The 17113-nt window shown below is 38.0% G+C and overlaps 1 protein-coding gene across 2 annotated transcripts; it reads right to left on the bottom strand.

Annotated features, from left to right (window-relative positions):
* Positions 1–2624: 2624 nt before the first annotated feature.
* On the bottom strand, positions 2625–12734 carry nod2 (nucleotide-binding oligomerization domain containing 2). 2 transcript variants are annotated; one of them, XM_052090837.1, is made up of 11 exons: positions 12675–12734; positions 11546–12095; positions 11063–11189; positions 7923–9690; positions 7702–7785; positions 7532–7615; positions 7298–7381; positions 7072–7155; positions 6770–6853; positions 6609–6692; positions 2625–4784 (listed from the first exon to the last, which is right to left on the bottom strand). In XM_052090837.1, the coding sequence occupies exons 2-11, from the start codon at positions 12023–12025 to the stop codon at positions 4712–4714; spliced, it is 2952 nt and encodes a 983-aa protein (XP_051946797.1). In that variant the 5' UTR covers positions 12026–12095; positions 12675–12734; the 3' UTR covers positions 2625–4711. The 2 variants fall into 2 exon arrangements, with proteins under 2 accessions (XP_051946797.1, XP_051946789.1); XM_052090829.1 differs by lacking the exon at positions 12675–12734 and having other exon boundaries at positions 11546–12291.
* Between the last annotated feature and the right edge of the window lie 4379 nt (positions 12735–17113).

Below are 17113 nucleotides of genomic sequence, written 5' to 3' on the forward strand. Positions count from 1 at the left end.
TCACAAGTGTTCAGTCGATGGACAGCGAGCTCTGACAGAGACTACTTGTGCACAGGAAAATTACGATGCCACACAGATGTGCTGTTCCTGGCTGTGGTCAAACAAAACCTCTGAATAAGCTGCCGAAAGATCCAGACGTCAGGGAAAAATGGATGCAGTTTATTTTTTGCGGATCTGACCCAGTCACGGCAGTGTTAACTTAAGCGTTTGTTCTGTACATTTTAAGGATGACTGTTTTGAGAACAAATCTCAATATGATGCTGGCTTTGCCAGAAAACTGTTGCTCAAAGATAAGTCCGTGCCGACTATTCTGGGAACAACGACGACGCAAACTGTAAGTAATCTATTTTAAACTTTAAACTACTTTTTAAAGCGCAATTTCATTCATTATGAATAATCACAGTGTTTTTACTTCGTTTACTTGCATATTGTTCTGGCTGGGGCGTCAATAATTGATACATAGGCACTGACGTTAGCCAATCATAACAGTGGGCGTTAACACTGAAGTCTTAAATGGAAAACGCCCCCAAAACAGACTGTTTGAATCAGAGGATGAGAAACAGGGTGGGAAAAGGTCATAAATCACTAGATTTTAAAAGTTTTTCTTAAAAAAAAATATATTAATACTATAATTGCACCTAAGGGAACATAATAATACAATAAAAAAAAACATGTCATGACCCCTTTAACAAATAAGTATTAAATTAGGTAATTCTGTTGTTTAAATTTTTTTAATGAAGTTTATACATTTGTACTGTAATTTTTCACAAGTAAATCTAGTTTTGTTTTGTTAATATTTATCCATGGGTCTATAAAGGTAGAAATTAGAACCGCTGACCTATAGCATTAGGGAGTAAATCGCTAATGCAACTGAACATCCCCATTAAATCTTTAGGTTTGTGTCATCAGGGTCTCCTTGAGTTTAGCATACTGAATGGTTCAATAAACATGAAATAGACAGAAACATTCTGATCACTGATCAGCCTTTGGGCTCTGAGGGTGTTTTCATCTTTCTCCCCACTTCTTTGATAGAAAATGTGCTGAGGAATGGCAAATAATACATTCTATAAGAGGGACACAACAGTGACCTCAATATTACAAATACCGTCTGAACACACTTGTACAACATACATAGACAAAATTATGTGTGACTGCTCGGTTTTTCCCCCAGCAGCAGGGGAATTCACACTGTGAATTAAATCACACTTCCTGTACGCATATATACATACCACTACTGCATAATGACTAATAACAGAGTATAAATTGAGATGCAGAATGCTCTGTTGAACAACATTTCACTAAGTTGCATGCATTTTTTTTTCTGTCTGAGGTGTAAGATGAGGCAGTGAATGAACACCCAGTAGTTCAGTTCAGCTGTTCTGAAATGATTTGGCCAATCCTGCAAATGTCAATGTTGATCAACTCAAGTCTAAACACTATCTCCATAAACAGCTCCCATGTGTTGTTGGTGTAGGAATTGGCACATTTTGTTCTCTGACCTGCAAACTCCAGTGGTGTTTGCCTCTAAACAATCCAGGGACTCTCCAGCTATGAGCAACATATTGATGTTTACTGATTTTCATTCCATAACACTGGCAGCCATTAATTTACAACAGGCAGTGAGTGATCTGTGAAGTTCAGAAAAGCCACATTCTGCACAATTTATAATGCATGGTCAACACAGGAAACATGCAGAGCTGGAAACACCCACCTGTAATGCCATTGCTAGACCACCGTGAACATGCTATTACTATTCACTGTACACATTACGATGTAATGAAAATATCATCACATTAGTGATGTGCATCTTCTCCATCACTAGACTGTGACTGATAATTGAAAAGGATGCAGCAGAGAAAGACAGGCCTTACACATAATGACAATGGCGATCAGGTACAGGGTGATCTGCTAGCAAAACAAACGATTAGCTTCTATTCTTGCTGTTACTCACACTCCTAGAGGTCGGTGTAGAGATAAATAATTGTCTAATAACGTGTACTGTATAACCAATGGATCTTGTTACAGTTCCAGATCCAGATCTAAAGCTGATCATGTATCAGATTCACAGCACAGAAGATAAACAGGTGCGACTTTAGCATGGACTGATCAGACTTTTTTTTTTTTTTTTTTCTTCTTACCTGACGTTTGAATATCCCGGTTTTATCCCGTCCGTCTTCGAAATTGGAAAGCGAGTATTCTTTCTTGGCGCTGTTAGTGAAGACGGTGTTTATTTGACATTGTCGGATGGGCTCTGCTAAAGCCAGGGCTGACTCCACTCTGGGCTGACACAGCCGGTTAATGGATAGATAGACAGCCGCCAACCCACGAACTATAATCCCGCTGGAAATAATACTGATGATCACAGGCGAAAGAGTGGGGGAACACGAGAACACCCGGTAACGTTGACACAGCCGAGCCCGTCGTTTAATTTGAAATCAGTGTGACATTATTTACAGTGTGAGATTGTATATGTGATAGTGAAACCTAACATGTTATGCTCAGGAATACAACTTGCTCTCCTATTGGCGAATGAGTGACACATGCGGTTCTGATTGGTCGTTTCGATTCACTTTTATTAAGCCCCGCCTCCTGGGGTTTTCCAGTAGTTTGTCTGAGCTGTTTGAGGAACTGGCTGTTTGACAGGTTGTGCAGTTTATTCCCTAACGCTATACATGTAAATCTGATTCTGAATGCATACTGAAAATATCATGCGTGTTTCAGTTAAATGTAACAGAAAATATATTTGGCTTGTTATTTGAATTTTTTGCAGCATGTTTTGCACAAATAAATCTCTTAATCTGTGAACAATAGAGTAACTTTTCCCCTTCCATGTTATTTTGTGAGAAAAGGAAAAAACAAATACAACCATGGCTACAATGCAACTAAATATAGTTATTGGATGGTGTAAAGCAAATGTGTTCAAAACACTTAAAAAATACAAACCCACCCTTAAAAAGTAACAGACCCTTAAATAAACCATGTTTACAATACAAAAATAAAATACAAAATATGAAATATTGCACATTCTGTAGAATAAACGCAAACTGGTATACAACCTGACAAGTGCTTCAGTGCTCGTTCTGTGCTTTGAATCTTTCTGATTGGTAACCCTGATTATGTACTACTTCGCTACAGTGGATATAAAATGTATACACACCCTTTTTTAAACAGCAGGTTTTTGTGATGTAAAAAATTAAACAAAGATAAATCATATCAGACTTTTTGCACCTTTAATGTAAAAATTAAAACCTATGCAATGCCACTGAAAACCAAAGTGACACATTTCAGAGGAGAGAAAAAACAAAACAAAAGTGTGCACACCCTTTTATAACTGGGTACGTGGCTGTGTTCAGAATCAATCAATCATCAAGTGAAATAGTACATGTCTGTCTTCACCTGAAGTGACGCAGATTAACTCCAAATAAATCTCAGCTGTTCTTGTAGGATTTTTCTGACATCATCTTGGTTGCACGATACTACAAGAGCCATGGGCCACAAGAAGCTTACAAAGCATCAATGGGATCTCATTGTTGAATGGTATTGCTCAGGTGAGGGCTACAAAAATTTCCAAGGAGTTAGATATAACATGGACACAGTGAAGACAGTCATCAACAAGTGGAGAAAGTATGCCACAACAGTGACATTATCAAGAACAGGACATCCCTTCAGAATTGATAAGATAAAGAGAAAAGTGGTCAGGGAGGCTGTCAAGAGGCCTACAGCAACATGAAAGGAGCTGTATCTCATTCTAGCAAGAACTGGTTGCTCCCTACATGTGACAACAATCTCCCATATTCTTCATCTGTCTGGGCTATGGGGCAGGGTGGCAAAACACAAGCCTTTTCTGATGAAAAAATAAAAAAAACATCCAAGCCTGCAAAAACCTATATTCAGTCTCAAAACCATGTGGGGAAATGTGTTATGGTCTGATGAGACCAAGTTTGAACTTTTGCCCAAAATTGTAAAAGGTAAATTTGGTGCAAAAACAACACAGCACATCAGCAAAAGAACACCATCATGGTGGCAGCATCATGCTTTGGGGCTGTTTCTTCAAATGGAACTGGGGAAGGTGAAAGTGGAGGGAATCATGAATAGTTCCAAGTACCAGTCAGTTTTGGCACAGTACCTTCTGGCGTCTGCTAGAAACTGAAAATGAAGAGATCTTTCACCTTTCAGCAAGACCATGATCCAAAGCACACATCCAAATCAACAAAAGAATGGCTTCAGCAAAAAAGGGTTATTGTTTTGGAATGGCCCAGCCAGAGCTCAGACCTGAATTCTATAGAAAATCTTTGGGGAGACCTGAAGAGGGCCCGTGCAATTTGACAGATCTGGAACATTTTTGCAAGGAAGAGTAGGAAAATATTCCCTAGTCAAGATGTGCCAAGCTTATAGACTCTTATCCAAACAGACTGAGTGCTGTAATAAAATCAATGAGTGCTTCAACTAAGTATTAGTTCAGGGATGTGCACACATATGCATTTAGGTTATTCTAAGTTTTTTTTTTCCCCCCTCTCTCGGAGATGTCTCTTTGGTTTTCAGTGGCATTACATAGGTTGTCATTTTTACATTAAAAGTGCAAAAACCTGCTGTTTTAATGGATGTGTAGACTTTTTATATCCACTGTACCTTTACTTCTGAGATTTTAAAAGGACAATGATGCGCATTGAATATAGTATTTGGCGGCAGGCATTACAGAGTCTTCTTGCCCTCAGAAGGTCAGTCTGCTTTCTTGCTTGCTCAGCTCCTCTTCTTCCTCTGGGCTCAGATTATTTCCTCTCAGCCTTCAAGAACACAAAAAAAGAGCATTTATATTAAGGACCTTAATATTATTTACATGATTGACATATTCACCAGGGCATATAGGTTACATATAATACAAAAACAGAGTATATATATATAATACAATAAAACATTTTCAGATCTCTGTTCTCCTATTGACATATAGGCTATAACTGACATGTTAAAGACCCCATAAAATCAATATGAAAGTTTTGTTACTTTTTGCTCATGTCTACAGAGCACAACAGGACTTATTTTTCCTATTCGTTTTTCTCATTGACTTACATAAAATCCTTCATAAAAGAGTTGTAAGCCATTAACCTAACCAACCAGCTCCGAGGTAAATCTCAAATTCACAAACTTTGTTTTGAGGCAAAAAAGAATTTGAAAATCATAAAAAAATACAAAGGTACAACACTGTGTATTTACAGTCTTTCATGAGGGCACAAACTACAATCCCATGAAGCATTGCTGAAAACAATGGGAATTTATAAAATTATTTGTAAAGTGATCAATGGAAAGGAGGAGGCGAGAACCGGCTTGATAATATATATAATAGTTTTAATGACAAACTTAAACAAAAGACAAACGCACACATATGACGGACATGTCCGTAAACTATCTCTCTCCCCCGCACGATCCTCTGCAGTCGACCTTTATCCCTCTCGGGAGGCTTGATTAGCCTAATACGGGACCGGGTGTGTACGATCACGACCCGGCCCCGCCCTCCGCCCTGCCACAGTATTCATTTCAGATTTTTGATTATAAGTATAGATACTTATTATAAGATTCTATATTATTTATAGATTATAAGTATTTTTTTTTTACGTTTATTGCAAAATATATAAGTAGTAATGGTGAAGAGACCGACTCTGTTATGTCATTCACAGTGTGTCTTGTCAGTGGGCAGTTGCTGCGAGGCATGTTTCACGGGCTTAGTTGGCCGTAGTTCTGTGATTGGAGAAGCGTTTTCTGCTTGAGCATGGGTAATGCAGTTGTTTACCATGAATTCCACTATAAAACACTATTTTGAAACAATGAAGTTGAAATAACACAGACGGATGACTTCAATGGAAGCATACACCATCTGTGAACAACCTCATAGGTCTGACTTAATAAGTTTATAAGTTATCGTTGAAAATCAATTAGTCTATATACAAAATTAATTGTATTTTTACTTCTGGAGCCAAAGTGTTAAGCTCCATTTGCTTTAAGGTCATAAATATGCTAGTGTCCTTCTAAATGTTTACAAATTTCGCTTTCAGCAGATATTTGTATTTAAATTTGCAGTCTCTATCTTCTGGCTAAATAGACTCAAAATGTATTACATCAATCATAATTCTTTCTAGAACGAGAACATCACATTTTTACATACATGCCAAACACTGAATTATTTAAAAAAGTAGGGGGCCTGGGTAGCTCAGCGAGTATTGACCCTGACTACCACACCTGGAGGTGACCAAATTGGCCCGGTTGCTAGGGAGGGTAGAGTTACATGGGGTAACCTCCTCATGGTCACTATAATGTGTGGTTCTCGCTTTCGGTGGAGCACATGGTGAGTTGTGCTTGGATGCCACGGAGAATAGCGTGGACCTCCACACGCACTACGTCTCCACGGTAACATGCTCAACAAGCCACGTGATAAGATGCGCAGATTGATGCCTCAGATGCAGACACAACTGAGATTCGCCACCCGGATTGATGAGAGTCACTACGCCACCATGAGGACTTAGAGTGCATTGGAATTGGACATTCCAATTTGGGGGGAAAAGGGGAGAAAATAAAAAACATACAAGTATACAGTAATCAAAAAAGTATGATCTTACCAGATGTCCTTCACACTAGAGTTCATTTTCAGTGCCTCTATGAGACACTCAACCCCATTCCTGCTGATACTGTTTTTGTTTAGCCTGAGAAAGAGTTTAAAAGAGATAGCATGTAAATCAGAAAAATATACATTTTTAAAAGTGTTTAATAAATGATTCACCATAATTCCTCCAGAGTTTTGCTCTCTCTGATGAGTTCAGCCAGAGCACATGCACCTGCACTGCCCACACCATTATCTACCAGACTGATACAAAACAAACCAAACATTATTATTACACATAAAAAGCAAAACTTGCTGAGTGGCTCAGCAATTTGTTAATTAAATTTGATCTGATTTGTCAAGCAAAAAGACTGGACAACTTATTTTTCCTGTGTATTTAGCATGAAACCTAGCTGCAAATTACAAAGGAATTATTCATATATGTCTACAACTCAGCATTATGGTCATATATAGAGGATTACCTGAACCATATTAGTGATGTATTATTCTTCAGAGCTTTTGCCAATGCCTCAGCCCCTCTGTCACCAATTTTATTACCCCATAACCTGGAAATAAACAGTCAGAATGAAAATGCATTTTCCTCAGCCACTGCCATTACACTACAAGATTTAGGACACTTATATCTGCTGTGGCATATTTTCCGGATAGACACATACAACAATGCATTCCTCTCATTATTGACCTCACCCCAGGAACTGCAAAGAGTGGTTGCAACTTAAGCCTTCAGCAAGCTGCTCTGCTCCCTGTGACGTGATGTTGTTATTTCCAAGCCTACAAAGTAGTTATAAATTTGGAATGAGCAATGCGTTTCTACATGAGCAGTACAACCCAGTGAGATAATACTGTATATGAAATTGGAAAGATCAGTAACCTAATGGCTAAAACTAACAATTAATAACCTGACATGAAGCAAGCACTGACCTCAACGAGATGAAGTTCTGCTTTGATTTCAACAGCCTAGCTAATAGTTGGGTGCAAGCATCTGTAAGCTTGTTGTTGAAAAGTCTGTGAAAATGTTGAGATAATAATGAAACCTGGTATTCTAAGTATAATGATAAAATGCATAGTTGATAGGTGTTTGATATTCTCACGCTATTTTCTGGAAGCTTTCACAGTTTATTGCCTTTTCTACAAGTATCCGGATTCCTTCATCTGATATGTTATTGTTCCTTAAACTGTGGATTCAGAAATACTTGTAAATACATTTACTGACAACAAACTAAAAAGATGATGTCAAACACTACCAAACTGCATAAAGCCTATATAAACTATCAGTCAAAAACAGACACAATCAGCAGACCTATGATCTTACTAGAGAGAGTGACAGATATGTAGACATGGAAGAAGCTGCTCCACGCCCGTGTCTCCAACAGAATTGTTGTCCAGCTGAAGGCCAACAGGATTCTGCAGGTGTCTCAGCACGTACGTCAATGCAGTACACTCCACAGGTCCAATGTTACAGTAGGTGAGCTTCAGGTGTTCAACCTCCAACTTAGCCATGGCTTCTTGAGCAATTGTGTTGTTTTGCATTTCATAAATACATTTAATGAGCCAAACAAAACTTGGCATGGCATGCATGCTCTTCTTTTCACCCTCTACAGGACGAGGAATGGACTTGAAATGTCTCTGCATCCCTTTAGACAAGGACTTCACTACTTGCTTGACCTTACGTTCTCGTAGAGCAGCAGGACAGCAGTCAAGGAGGAGGTTATGGTGCCGCTGTGATAATAGGCCTGAAACAAACTGAGCTGTAATCTGGAGGTTTGGTATCTCTGCCATGTTTGGTTTTACCTCATCCTCAACTGAGCGATCAATACAATGTCCCAGACACATATGAGACCGGCCTGACATCTGCCTATCCTGACACCGAAAGAGATTTGGGATAACAGAACGATCATTGTTACAATTTAGAGTGATATACAGAGCAGCAAAGAAACACTGTAAGGTGATATGCAGAAATTCATAGCGTTTGCAGTCTGTCACAGACAAGTCATTGCAGTAAATGAGAAAACCTATACTGACATCCTGTTCTGTGACCCCATTTCTTTGCAGCTCATATCCTGAAAACACATAACAAGAGGCTTTTAGACCTTCCAAAGCCAGTTGTCCAAGTCTTATCACTGTGTCCATGTGTTCCTCCAACCAGCCCTTACCCAGAGCTCCTTGGGGATGAGGTGACTTCCGCTGGAAGAAATGCTGTAAGACCAGGAGGTAGACATCAGTGATAGTCTGAGGAATACCATCCTCACCACCCAGAAGCTCATGGTGGCACTTGGTCACAATCCAGCAGAAGACTGGGATGTGGCAAAGGCCTAGCAATGTTGTATTACCCTGCAGGGATTCTATGACTCGTTTAGCCAAAGCAGGGTCATTGTGATGTTTCTTCACAAAGCAGTTAATATCCTCGGGGGAAAACCCCTTTAGGAGCACTTCTTTGCGTAGATAGCGTTTCAGCGATGGGCCGACAGCCTGTGGCCTGCTGGTGACCACCTTCTTAACACCCTTCATTAGTGTCCCCTGCAAAAGGTTGAAAAGCAAAATAGGTATAGGTAATTTCTGAGTGGGGCAGCAGTGACGTTCTTCATCTGTAAAACCCTGTTTATACTCATCAAGCCCATCAAAGGTAAAGAGGACTAAATGAGGGTGGTCTAGGATAAACTGGAAAACTTCTTCCTGACCTCGATCAGGCCAGCAGCAGTGCAAAAAGAGGAGCTCTTTAAGGGACAGCTTTCTGTGCTCTGCGTTGAGCTTGCGACAACTGAACGGGAAAAGCACAATTATATCTGTGAGCAAGGCTTCTCTTGCCCAAAGCAAGTGGAGTCGCTGAAGCAATATGCTTTTGCCACTACCTGCCTCCCCAGACACAAGCACAGTGTCAGCATCTTCATTAAGTGTTCCCACAGGGCCCACAACATCCTCCAGCCCTAATGTTGTAGTTTCACCAGAGCCATTCATCACTTCAAGATGTCCGTCCGTGTAAATGTCATCCAGGGAGAAACGTCCTGTCCCACCATAGGTGCTAAGAAAGTGGGACTGTGCAGCAACAGAGCTTTGCAGTTTCCTCTGATAGACCAGACATTCTGGAGAAGTGGATATTAAGATTAGCCAACAATAACAAACCAATAAATTTGAAGTCAAAAGACAGTAGTAACATCTAAAGCCCTATTTGGACAGTAATTGTTTTACAAGGGGACGTGAGATATTTACAGCATTTACAGGGGCTAATCAGTGATTTTATTGCCATCCAAATCCGAAATGTCGGTGAGATAATTTCCGAATTACCGACTTCTCAGAAACTGTGTAAAACAACTACAGTATGTCCCTATAATTCTTGATTAGTTTCAGAGTACTTTGTAAGAATAATGGCTTGCACAGATATGTGAAAATGAACACGATGTCTGCAGTGCTTAGAAGCATGGTTTCCAAATACATGCTTTGAAAATGAAAAGTGCTTCATGTTTACTCTATTTACACTTTAGCATAATTCCAAATATATTTTTGCATAGCCTGTGTTTGAGAATGTATTTGCACAGAGGACGCAGTTGGTGGACTGAGAATTGTTCCTCCTCCTATCACAATATGCAACAAGCGCAACTGAAATCATGTGATCCACAAAGAGTAAGCAAGGACCTTACCAGATGCATCGACTAGTGGCAGAACTAGTCGACTAGGGTTTAAATATCGCATGTAACTGACAACATGAGAAGCACATTTCCGGGTTCGCAGGATGACAAAATTTGCTTGTCTCCCGTCAATAAATGGATAGTTAAACTTTCGATTATTATTGTTGTTATGTTTATATTTACAGTTGTATTCATGATTTATTATTTTAATTATATTTTAGTTTAGTTTGAAGTCTAGAAATATTTTTGGTTTATTTTTTGGTGTTTCAATAAATGGATTACATTTTTCAAAATGAACATCGACAGGTAGAAATGAGGTGTGTGCCGATACAATAACTGTTAATACTAGCTGTGATTTGTGTGTCAGTAGAGGAAAATTATTAATATTACTTACATTCTCGAGAATTTAACAGAACCTACATCCATATCATGAACCACATTTTCAATGCGTATAAAAGTAGCATGTCACATTCAACATGGTCTTAATGCACAAAATATTGTCCATATTTCTATTCTTCTAATTCATTTCATATAGTCCATTTACACTACCAACTTCTTATGAATGTGCAGTCTTTGTCACTGGTTCTTGAGTGAATGGACTTCTATATAATAGGACGCAGACGCTGCAATAACCAAACAAGTACCTCAGAATTAAATTGCACTTGATCCAGCCCATTAGCGCATGCTAGCACAAAAATACCAAAACTCTGTGGTCACACCCATTGACTTTGCGCTTCTGACTTATGGCATAGAGCTGCACCTAGTGCTAGTGCTCTTAAAACAGAGTGAAATCTAAGACATAGTTGACAAATGTGTAAATGTATCATACCAGCAGAAAGTTTAATTTTTTCATCTTCAGGATTTGGCTTGGTGGGCTCTGTTTGCTCTAGATACTGTAGTAAGGTCTTTGCTGCAGTTTCCCCTTTAAACCTCACTTGGTCTAACAGCCTTCGAACCTACACATTGCAACAAGAGCATATTTTATTAATTCATTGACTAAGTAGAGGAGATTGTAACTGTAAACAGGCTTGGTAGTAAGAAATATTTGCACATGTCAAACTGACTTGCACTAATCTAAAACTATAGGACAAGCAGAGTTACATTTTGAGAGGATGTATGAGAGAAATATAATGATTTTACCTCTAATATTATGCAAATTTACTTGACAATTTACTTCAAATATTTCAGTAATTCAACAGTCAATACCAAAGAGTTGTGATATTTAATCGTAGGGCACTAATAAGAAAAGACATAAAATCTATACAATATGAATGTAAATTATGTTTTATAACATCCAAACATATTAAGTTACCTTCTGTGAGGGTGTGTATACAGGTAGTTGCACTCCCTCGCAGTCCTTGATGTTAAAACAGCCAGTTGTCAATAAAACATTCAATGCTTCATCAATATTATCTCTAAGCTGTCTTACTAGCACTGGCCTGTCAGTTAATAATACGGAAGTTGCAGTGGATGGGCTAATTTTCTCCATTACAGGGCATACTTTCCCAAAGCACAGCCCAACCTTCTGCTCCTCAGGTAAGACCTGGTGAAATGCAGCCAAGAGAAGACTGCAAGCATCTTCTCCTTTATCATAGACCACATCTAGAAGGTGTCTGGTGTTGGAACATAGAGGTTTCTCTGCAACTCGAATGCATAGGTAATCCTCCCAGATAATAACGTCCCAAGCCAGGAGCAGGTCCAGAACACAGTCCAGAGGTTCAGCACTGCCTCCACCACACAGGGCTCCCAGAAGCTCTGCCCTCTGATTTAGCACCAGCTGCTGAGCATTCATACTTAAACTGAATCTTGGAGTGCTGGTTCAGAGCCACCAGTCAGAATCAGAAGTGAACTAAACTGCAACCCTGACATCAAAAATCACATCACTTAAAGAGAAACACGTATAAATTCAAATTATGATATCAATAATTCATTAACAGTGCTTTAGCATTGGCACAAGTAGCAAGCCCTGTATATAAAGGAGCTCATTTCCTCATTTGTGCCAAAAGCCGCCCTTGTCTAACCCGTGTCCCCGCCTTTTATTCTCCTTAAATTAAGTATACGCACCTCTTATCATTTGAAATAATTTGCGTGGTATGTCTAGATGTGTAAAAAAAAAAAAATATTATTCAGTTATACTTTTAGTTAAACAGGCATTTTATTAATAGTACTTTGAATACACACTCCGCAGAGTGTAAAACTTACCAGACATGCTCGAAAATATCTTCTGAACTCGACTGTCTGCCTACTTTAAAGGTGAATGTATCAGTCATGATTTTATACGTCTACATATTTCCTAATTGACATATGCATTTATTAACAAATGCGACTGTGTCGAATTTGAAACGCGTAACGTTAATATGTGCGAAAGGAACACGCGCTTGTAAAAGTTTCTGTCAATTAGATTTCCCTTCATGATTCTTCATTCCAAGGCTGTTTGTTACCTTGGAATTGGAAAACAATGGCACATGCTTCTCTGTCGTTGGAGTTTGCAGACCAACACTCGGTTATGACCGTCCGAACTGAAAGTGAAAGAGGCATTGTTGAATTTCCAGGAGGAAGCTGTAGACAAGTCACGACAGTGAGAATTCTTCATGCCAAAATATGCAGTAGTGCACATAAGATTAGAATACCAACTGAGATTGGCTAACATGTTTTCGTGACTTTTTCCACATTTTATTGAATTTAGTATGGAACAATGATTTGTTTTGAAAATAAAAAATTTCTTTTCAGAATCAGAATCAGCTTTATTGCCAAGTATGCTTACACATACAAGGAATTTGTCTTGGTGACAGGAGCTTACGGAGTAAGTTATGTTGTTGAGTGAAAAAATATATGCTTTATAAAATTAAAGTGGGGGAAAATACAGATTCATTAATTTGCCTACTTTAAATAAATAAACAAATAAATAAAATTGAGCACCTTGCTTTGACTCACTTTCACAGTGGTAAAGAAGGCTGCATGTCTGCATTTCACACGCTTGAGGGAGCTCTAACATAATGTAAAATGTATTGCTTTCCCATTCTCTCTCTGTCATTTTGCTCTTAACGCTTACGCGATTTGTGAAGCAGAGCCGGGTCATTCCTACAATTTGGTGACATTTGACATTTTTGAGAAACAAAACTTACTTTTACAAGTGTCTTTATGTTTTATAATTAAAAAAGGGCACGTTAAAAATTGTATTAGTCATACTGGTCAAGCTAAATGACTAAATAAATGTAGACGTCCGTCCAGTTAAATTGGCATGCTGGAAAATAACAGGGTGGACATTCAGTGGATAAATTCTACTACATGGTCTGTGATTGATATCTATAGAAAACCTATATTATTCTTATTATTTTTAAACATATATTGATGATTTTATTTCTGTTAACATAAATATATTGCAAATTTTAAATTGCATTAATTTCCAATATATCTTAATTCATCCGAGTGGACATGTTATCCTTGACCACACATGACTAACGCAACAGAATAAAGGAAAAAATCAATAAAACAAAAGTGTTAAAAACTTCAAATAACTCTGGTATGTGTGTGATGTCATAACATATATCTTCAATTAAAGGTCACAGTGTCATGACATGACATATGGTGGACAATAAATCAAGGTACACACAAAAAAACTCCACTATCAGTGTTAAAATGACACATTTACCTCAAATAAATACATGTTAGTGAGAGAATGTAATACTACAATCTTAATTGTATGGTGAAATAAATCCAATGATTTGGCACTTATTTCTGTCAAAGATGTTTGACGTGCAGCTCTGAAAATTACACATTGCAATAGTTGAAAATTATTTAATTATTTAAAATTTAATTCCATTCTCACAGCAGTGCGTAACTTTATAAATTGTCTTAATTATTTTTATCAAGTCTATTTCAATTGTAATTGGGTGAAATTAAGCAACATAAATACCACAACTTGTACAACCGAATTGTAGGAATGGCCCCGGCATGATAGAGAATAAATGTTAAATATTTATAGTTGTTATATCCAGGCATAATTTTTAGTATTTGGATATTATTACCTGCACAAAACATCCATGTTCAAAAAACTATTTCAGTCAATTTCAACAAAAATGTTTTATGTTTTTTGATGGCTTATGTAATTAAGTGTGAAGATAATCACAGTAAGGTCATTTTCATATTCATAAGTTTCCTTTTTTCAGAGAGTACCCTGCATTTTAGTACTGTAATGGAGGTTAAGTCATTCAAAAAGGGAGCAAGGGAGCATCCTATAATGTTCTAGTGCATACAATTCAAACTTCCTATCAAAAGTTCTGCATGTTTGGCAGACATGGGACAATGGAAATCAGGTGATAGATTCAGAATATTTTAACATGTTTGGTAGTGATTGGATAATGCTGACCCATTGCTTTGAATCAGAAATAATTATGTAACTTTTCTGATGTAATGTCTGTAATGTCTCAAAAACATGAATAATCAACACTCCTGGAAACATTATAAACAATCTAGTATTTTAGTATTTTAGTATTATTATTATTATTAAGTGTTACAAGTTTCAAATAAAAAAGGGAAATGAAAAATGCACCCAGCAGTGTATAGAGGTTAAAGGACAAAACTCAAATGTGTTACATTACTTTTTTAAGTCGACAAACAGACATAGAATAGAACTGATAGAAAGGATAAAGCCCAAACTGTTTGACCATTTCAATGCAACCACCAGAGTGGTTTGTGACACTGGCCTTCGCCAAGACCCCAAAATCCACACATATTCATTGGTTGAATTTGCTTGTTGAACATAGAGTGATGTGTGGTTTCACTTAACGCAGTGTTGGCAGAATTGGAGTCCACGATAAAGAATTCTACACAAGTCAAGTCAAATCATTGGCATGATTCCAAAACAGTTGGTAAAACAAGCTCTTAAAGATTATTCATAAAGTATGTGTGAGAGAAATACAGTATGTGGTTCCTTCACTTGCCTGTCTTTGATCTACAAATAAAAATGTTAATCATTCGTTTCATTCTTTTATTCTTTGCTTGTTATGTAATAAATGTTTAATCTCATATTTCCATGTGTGCCATGATAAGTTTGTTATCTTTTTATAGGTACAGAATATAACACTCTTAAGAGATTTAATGCCAAACGGTATCATGTTGATGTTCCCTTCCCTTATTGTAAACTTTGTTAGAATATGTTGTAATTTCAGATTTATGGATTTATGTGATTAGTGATGTCATTGTCTTTGCAGATTAGTTAATTCCTCACTTTTATTAATCATTTTCACTGTGCTTTTGAAGGTTCTGTATTGCTTAATTTTCATTAAGGTTCTCATTTCACCACAGGCATGTCAGGTTTTTATTTATAGCTGATTGGAATGGTTGCACACCAGGGATTTGTAGGTAAGGGGGTTCATACCACATTTAGCCCAGAGAACTTGAAAGGAATCTCAACTCTTCCTTAACTTTAAAATAGCCCACATATTTTCTATATGGATGAACACCAGATCTTTAAAGCTAGAGTTTCGTCTCCACTCAAACTGCCGGGCCATGTTCTCTCGCTTGAAATATTGACATTATTAAAGACGAGATGTTGCTTCTCATCTATTTCATCACATGAAAACTATATAGCAGTCATAAATCCATATATCTGTCATGTCAACCTTCATGACAACACAATTTATACAACTACTGGCTTTATAAAACCATCAGTTAAGATAGATTGACTAATTCTAAGAAATGTGTCTGTCTGTTTGATCAGCCTTCAATTGTATTCAGTCTAACAACGCTTCATCACACATGCGTTGAGGAATATTGTCAGTTTCCACCCCATCACATTGTTTTCTGAAATAGCACATCAAAGAAACAGGTGAGTTGACACTGCTGGAGAGTCTGATGCAAAACTCTGTCAGTGCAGTGGTGGACAATGGCTTCAAACAGACTGGGGAGGCAAACTGGTAAGCGATGTCCTAATTGAGTCGAGTCTTGGTGAAATTGGAAGCCAATTAGTGCAGAGCTTAGAGAGATGCTCTGTCAAAAAGAAAGAGATCAAATGTCTTTCAGAGAGAAAAAGGAACAGAAAAAGTGCCTGCGAGTGTGTTTGTGTGCATCTGCAACCACAGTCACGCAGGCCTTTAAGCGTGTGTTTGTGTGGTTGCTTTTTATATTGAGTTTTAATTGACAAGAAGATTAAAGCTCACTTCTCAGGAGTTTTGAGTGTACACCTAAAAAGAGAGAGGGAGTGAGCGATAGTAGTTAAAGGAGGAGTGCAGGGCGTTGTGTACGCCATTGAAGGTTAGCTCTGGCTCCCGCTGCGTGAGCGCTGCCTGAGATGGGCTACTTGTTGGACATTCATTATCAAACCCTGTTTGGTCCTTTCATCTGCTGCTCTGCAGAGCCCTCCACGCAAACTACAGAGGCACCTTGCAGCTTGACATCTTTCCATTCACTCTGTACCTTAAACAGCATGCTGCCACATCAAAGCAGACACAAGCCCTTTGATGTTGCAAAAATAAAGAGCTCCAATGATCTACTCAAAACCAATAGAACTTTTTGGTGCCTCACTCTTCCATACAGACTCTCTCTCTCTCTCTCTCTCTCTCTCTCTCTCTCTCTCTCTCTCTCTCTCTCTCTCTCTCTCTCTCATTTTGTTGGCCTCTAATAGGCTTCATCAGAGTTTGGGGAAGGTAAGGTTGTGAATATATGAAAAAAAAAACATTTAAAAGAAAGAAAGAAAGAAAGAAATGACCCATTATATCTGTAAACAAACTTTTTTACAATAACAAGGACAACATGTAATGTCAGATGCAAATAAGCATAATAATTGGACTGTAATTCAATTAAACTAACATACAGTAACATCCTTACTGTCGTGTAGTCAAGGGCTTACGCAGGCATATGCCATATGCCCACCTAACCT

Source organism: Xyrauchen texanus, chromosome 2, assembly GCF_025860055.1.
Source record: "Xyrauchen texanus isolate HMW12.3.18 chromosome 2, RBS_HiC_50CHRs, whole genome shotgun sequence".
Classification (NCBI taxonomy): domain Eukaryota; kingdom Metazoa; phylum Chordata; class Actinopteri; order Cypriniformes; family Catostomidae; genus Xyrauchen; species Xyrauchen texanus.